Source organism: Dryobates pubescens, unplaced genomic scaffold, assembly GCF_014839835.1.
Source record: "Dryobates pubescens isolate bDryPub1 unplaced genomic scaffold, bDryPub1.pri scaffold_74_arrow_ctg1, whole genome shotgun sequence".
Lineage (NCBI taxonomy): Eukaryota > Metazoa > Chordata > Aves > Piciformes > Picidae > Dryobates > Dryobates pubescens.
In genome coordinates this window covers 9,731-14,889 of record NW_026530793.1, presented here as the reverse complement: position 1 = coordinate 14,889, position 5,159 = coordinate 9,731, and the positions used below count along the sequence as shown (strand labels likewise).

The following is a 5,159-nucleotide window of genomic DNA, read 5'->3' as shown; positions in this document are numbered from 1 at the left end:
TCTGCCCCTGTACACTGCACTGGTTAGGCCGCACCTCGAGTACTGTGTCCAGTTCTGGGCCCCTCAGTTTAGGAAGGAGGTTGACTTGCTGGAACGAGTCCAGAGAAGAGCAACAAAGTTGGTGAGGGGTTTGGAACACAAGCCCTACGAGGAGAGGCTGAGGGAGCTGGGGTTGCTTAGCCTGGAGAAGAGGAGACTCAGGGGTGACCTTATTGCTCTCTACAACTACCTGAAGGGAGGTTGTAGACAGACGGATGTTGGTCTCTTCTCCCAGGCGGCCAGCACCAGAACAAGAGGACACAGTCTCAGGCTGCACCAGGGGAGGTTCAGGCTAGATGTTAGGACAAAGTTCTATACAGAAAGAGTGATTGCCCATTGGGAAGGGCTGCCTGGGGAGGTGGTGGAGTCGCCATCACTGGAGGTTTTCAGGAGGAGACTTGATGGGGTGCTTGGTGCCGTGGGTTAGTTGTTTGGGTGGTGTTGGATTGGTTGATGGGTTGGACGCGGTGATCTTGAAGGTCTCTTCCAACCTGGTTTATTCTATGTATGTATTCTATTCTATGTGTGTATTCTATGTAATTTGCAATATCAACAAGCAATATTGTAAAGCTTCACAGTACTGAAGTGTCAAGATTACTCTTAAAGAACCCTGGCAAAGCTCAGCCCAGCTCCAGTGGCTGTGTCGACTCAGCACTGCAATTGTTCTCATCAGCACTACCTGGTGTTCAGAAGGGCAGGAGGTGTTTGTTCCTGCTGGAGCCCCCAGCCTCTGAGAAATGCAGAGGAAAAAGAGGTGATTTTGGTGCCGGAAAAGCCTTCTCAGAGGATCACGATTACCCCAGTAGACCCTGGGAAGATCTATTTGTACCTCCCCTGCTCTGGGGGCTGGTCAGTGGTGTGGCTGAGGCGATGCTTGGTTAGACAGGAGATGCTGGTGAAGCTCTGGCCGCAGTCGTCGCAGGTGAAAGCTTTGTCACTCGTGTGCACACGACGGTGCCTGGAGAGGTTATAGACGCAGGTGAAACTCTTTCCGCAGTCGGCACAGCTGTACGGTTTGTCACCGCTGTGGATGAGTTGATGCTGGATGAATGCAGTGCTCGTGGTGAAGCTCTTGCCACACTCATCACAGGGGAACAACTCTCCGGTGTGGACGCGGCGGTGGATGGTGAGGCTGGAGGTGGTTTTGAAGCTCTTGCCACAGTCCCTGCAGGTGAAGGACTTCTCAGTGCTATGGACACTGCGGTGCCGGGTGAGGGAAGATTTCTGAGTGAAACTCTTGCCACAGTCAGCACAGCTGTAAGGCCTCTCACCCGTGTGGGTGCGGTGGTGACTGGTTAGGTCGGAGCTGCGGCCGAATCTCTTGCCGCAGTCGGCACAGCTGTAGAGTTTGTCGCCGCTGTGGATGAGTTGGTGCTGGATCAGTAACGTGCTCGTGGTGAAGCTCTTGCCGCACTCAGCACAGGGGAACAACTTCTCGCCAGTGTGGATGCGGCGGTGGACGGTGAGGGAGGAACTGCGACTAAAGTTCTTGCCACAGTCCCTGCAGGTGAAGGCCTTCTCTTTGTTGTGCACACTGCGGTGCTGCCGGAGGGAAGACTTGCGAGTGAAGCTCTTGCCGCAGGCATCACAGCTGTACGGCCTGGCACCGCTGTGGGTGCGGCAGTGGTTGGTGAGGGCGGAGCTATGTCTGAAGCGCTGGCCGCAATCAGCACAGCTGTAGGGCTTCTCCCCAGTGTGGATGCGGCGGTGGATTGTGAGTTCAGAGCGTCGTCTAAAGCCGTGGCCGCAGTCAGCACAGATGAAAGGTTTCTCGCCACTGTGGGTCAGGCAGTGGCGGATGAGGAGAGAGCTGTGTCTGAACCTCTTGCCACAGTCACCACAGACAAAGGGCCGGGTGCCAGGGTGGGGGCAGCGGTGCTTCAGTGACTCTGAGCCAGGTGGGAAGCTCTGCCCACACTCAGGGCACTGATTCAGTTGCTTGAGTGGCATAGAGGGACCTGCTCTGGCTTCATCCTCCTCTGCATATTCCGTCTCCTCCTCATCCTGGTCACCTTCCTCCTCATCATTATCCTCATCCTCATAGTCATCATTCTCCTCATCATCATCATCCTCCATGAGGCCCTCCTCCTCATCACCATCGTCCATGTTGCCCTTCTCCTCCTCCTCCTGTCCCTTGGGGCTGCAATTTTTCTGCTCCAACTTGTTCTTTGGGAGCTTCTTCTCCCAGCTCTTGTCTGGGTCCTTCTGGGAGGCCATGCTGGTGGGGGAAGAGGTCACAGCTGTGATATAAGGAACATGGAAGCACCTGAGCCTAGGATTTCAAACCCTGAGATCCTGCCTGGGTCATGATAGCCTCTGACACCTCCCAATACTCAACACCCAGATGGAGCAAGCAATGGACAGAGGCTCTCAGAAACTCCCAGTTATTGCCATGCTGGGGGAGTCAGATCTGTAATACCTGTGCTGAGACACCCTGGGACTTATGGAGCACTCTCACCCACCCTGTGCCCAAGCCCTGCAGCACTGGCAGGGGGGTTCCCATCCCAGGCCCTTTCCTTCAGTCTCTCCTGGCTCAGACAGCAGAAGCAGCAGCACTGACCCACGCAACCCACCCTCACCTGCCTGTGGGGCCCCAGACTCCCACCACAGCTGATGTCACTCAGAGCCCCCAGAGGGCTGAAATGTGCTGGGTAGGAGGCTCTGGAGAAGGTTGGGTGGCCCCAAAGGAGTCAGTGTGGGGCTGTGGTCCCAACTGTTGTCCCAGTCTGTGTTCTTCACTCGCTGGGCTGTCCCAAGGAGCAGATCTGCAAACTCTGCAGTTGTGCAGCCCAGAAGTGGAGATATGATGGAGAGAGAAGAACCACTTGAAGCATTCAACACCCTTCAAAAATGCTTCCCAAGGTTCACAACCACCTAAAAAAACCATCCAAATCTCTTCACAAACTGTTCAAAGCTCTTCAGAAGTCATTCAAATCTGTTCAGAACTCTTCCTACTCATTTCAAAGAGATTTTGGGGAGTCTCTGGGCTCCTTTCATGCTTCAGAAACACTGGAAATGTTTAAAACTGCCTGAAAACTCTCCAGAATCTCTTCATTACTCCAAAAAAACTCTGCAGGAGTGAAGAAAATCTCTTCAGAGCTCAGAAAACTCCTTGGGTGGAGATTTTCATCAGTTCCATCCCTGCTTTAGTCTTCAAGACCCTAGAAAAAGGCTTCAACGGGCTTCAAACTGCATGAAATATCATCAACATCTCTCTGAGCTTCTTAAAGGCAGCTAAAAATCATTAAAATCTCTTCCTACCTCCTAGAAGTTGCCAAAGCCACCCAGAGAGGCTCTGAAATCTCTTTCAAGATCATTGGAGAGATTTAAATGCATTTTGTGATCTCAAAACTCTTCAAATATGCCTGAGGAAATCATCCAAATGTCTTCACAACTCCCCCAAACATCTTCAGAACTCAATAAATCCCTTCAGGACTGTTCAACACCTCTGGAAATGTCATGAAAATCTCTGACAGACTCTGAACAACTCAGAGGAGTTTTGATATTGATCTGTTTAGAATCATAGAACTGTTGGGGTTGGAAGGGACCTCAAGGATCATCTGGGTCCAACCTCCTGCCATGGGCAGGGACCTCAGAGTAATTGGAGATTTACCTACAGTAAAACAAGGGATGAAAGCTGCACCGCAGGAGCTGAAGTGAGGGTGGGGAGCAGTGCCATGGGGGCCAGGAGCAGCGCCATGGGGGCCAGGAGCAGCGCCATGGGGGCCAGGGTGAGGGCCAGGAGCAGCGCTGTGGGAGCCGGGGAGAGGGCCAGGAGCAGCGCCGTGGGGGCCGGGAGCAGCACCAAGGAGGCCGGGGAGAGGGCTGGGAGCAGCGCTGTGGGGGCCGGGGAGAGGGCCAGGAGCAGCGCTGTGGGGGCCAGGGAGAGGGCCAGGAACAGCGCCATGAGGGCCAGGAGCAGCGCCATGGGGGCCAGGAGCAGCGCTGTGGGGGCCGGGAGCAGCACCACAGGGGCTGGGAGCAGCGCTGTGGGGGCCGGGAGCAGCACCACAGGGGCTGGGAGCAGCGCTATGGGGGCCGGGGTGAGGGCTGGGAGCAGCACCGTGGGGGCCGGGAGCAGCACCACAGGGGCCGGGAGCAGCACCATGGGGGCCGGGGAGAGGGCCGGGAGCAGTGCCGCGGGGACCAGGGAGAGGGCCAGGAGCAGCGCTGTGGGGGCCAGGAGCAGCGCCATGGGATTAAAGCTGCACTGCAGGAGCTGAAGTGAGGGTTGGGAGCAGTGCCATGGGGGCTGGGGCAGGGGCTGGGAGCAGCGCCGTGGGGGCCAGGAGCAGCGCTGTGGGGGCCGGGGAGAGGGCCAGGAGCAGCGCTGTGGGGGCCAGGAGCAGCACCACAGGGGCCGGGAGCAGTGCCATGGGGGCCGGGAGCAGCACCACAGGGGCCGGGAGCAGCACCGTGGGGGCCGGGGAGAGGGCCAGGAGCAGCGCTGTGGGGGCCGGGGAGAGGGCCAGGAGCAGCGCTGTGGGGGCCAGGAGCAGCGCCATGGGATTAAAGCTGCACTGCAGGAGCTGAAGTGAGGGTCGGGAGCAGTGCCATGGGGGCTGGGGCAGGGGCTGGGAGCAGCACCATGGGGGCCGGGGAGAGGGCCAGGAGCAGCGCTGTGGGGGCCGGGAGCAGCACCACAGTGGCCGGGAGCAGCGCCGAGGGGACCGGGGAGAGGGCCAGGAGCAGCGCTGTGGGGGCCGGGGAGAGGGCCAGGAGCAGCGCTGTGGGGGCCGGGGAGAGGGCCAGGAGCAGCGCTGTGGGGGCCAGGAGCAGCGCCATGGGATTAAAGCTGCACTGCAGGAGCTGAAGTGAGGGTCGGGAGCAGTGCCATGGGGGCTGAGGCAGGGGCTGGGAGCAGCACCGTGGGGGCCAGGAGCAGCGCTGCGGGGGCCGGGGAGAGGGCCAGGAGCAGCGCTGTGGGGGCCAGGAGCAGCACCACAGGGGCCGGGAGCAGTGCCATGGGGGCCGGGAGCAGCACCACAGGGGCCGGGAGCAGCGCTGTGGGGGCCAGGAGCAGCACCACAGGGGCCGGGAGCAGTGCCATGGGGGCCGGGAGCAGCGCCACAGGGGCCGGGAGCAGCACCGTGGGGGCCGGGGAGAGGGCCAGGAGCAGC

At 58.8% G+C, this 5,159-nt stretch overlaps 1 protein-coding gene across 1 annotated transcript; it reads right to left on the bottom strand.

Moving 5' to 3' along the window:
- Positions 1–832: 832 nt before the first annotated feature.
- LOC104296149 (zinc finger protein 501-like) lies at positions 833–2,256 on the bottom strand. The gene has a single exon (XM_054179516.1). It carries the CDS (start codon positions 2,254–2,256, stop codon positions 859–861), a length of 1,398 nt encoding a protein of 465 aa, XP_054035491.1. The 3' UTR covers positions 833–858.
- Positions 2,257–5,159: the final 2,903 nt, after the last annotated feature.

What these genes read in the sequence shown, in the direction of transcription:
- LOC104296149 (XM_054179516.1), bottom strand. Translation starts at nt 2,256, where the DNA reads ATGGCCTCCCAGAAGGACCCAGACAAGAGCTGGGAGAAGAAGCTCCCA.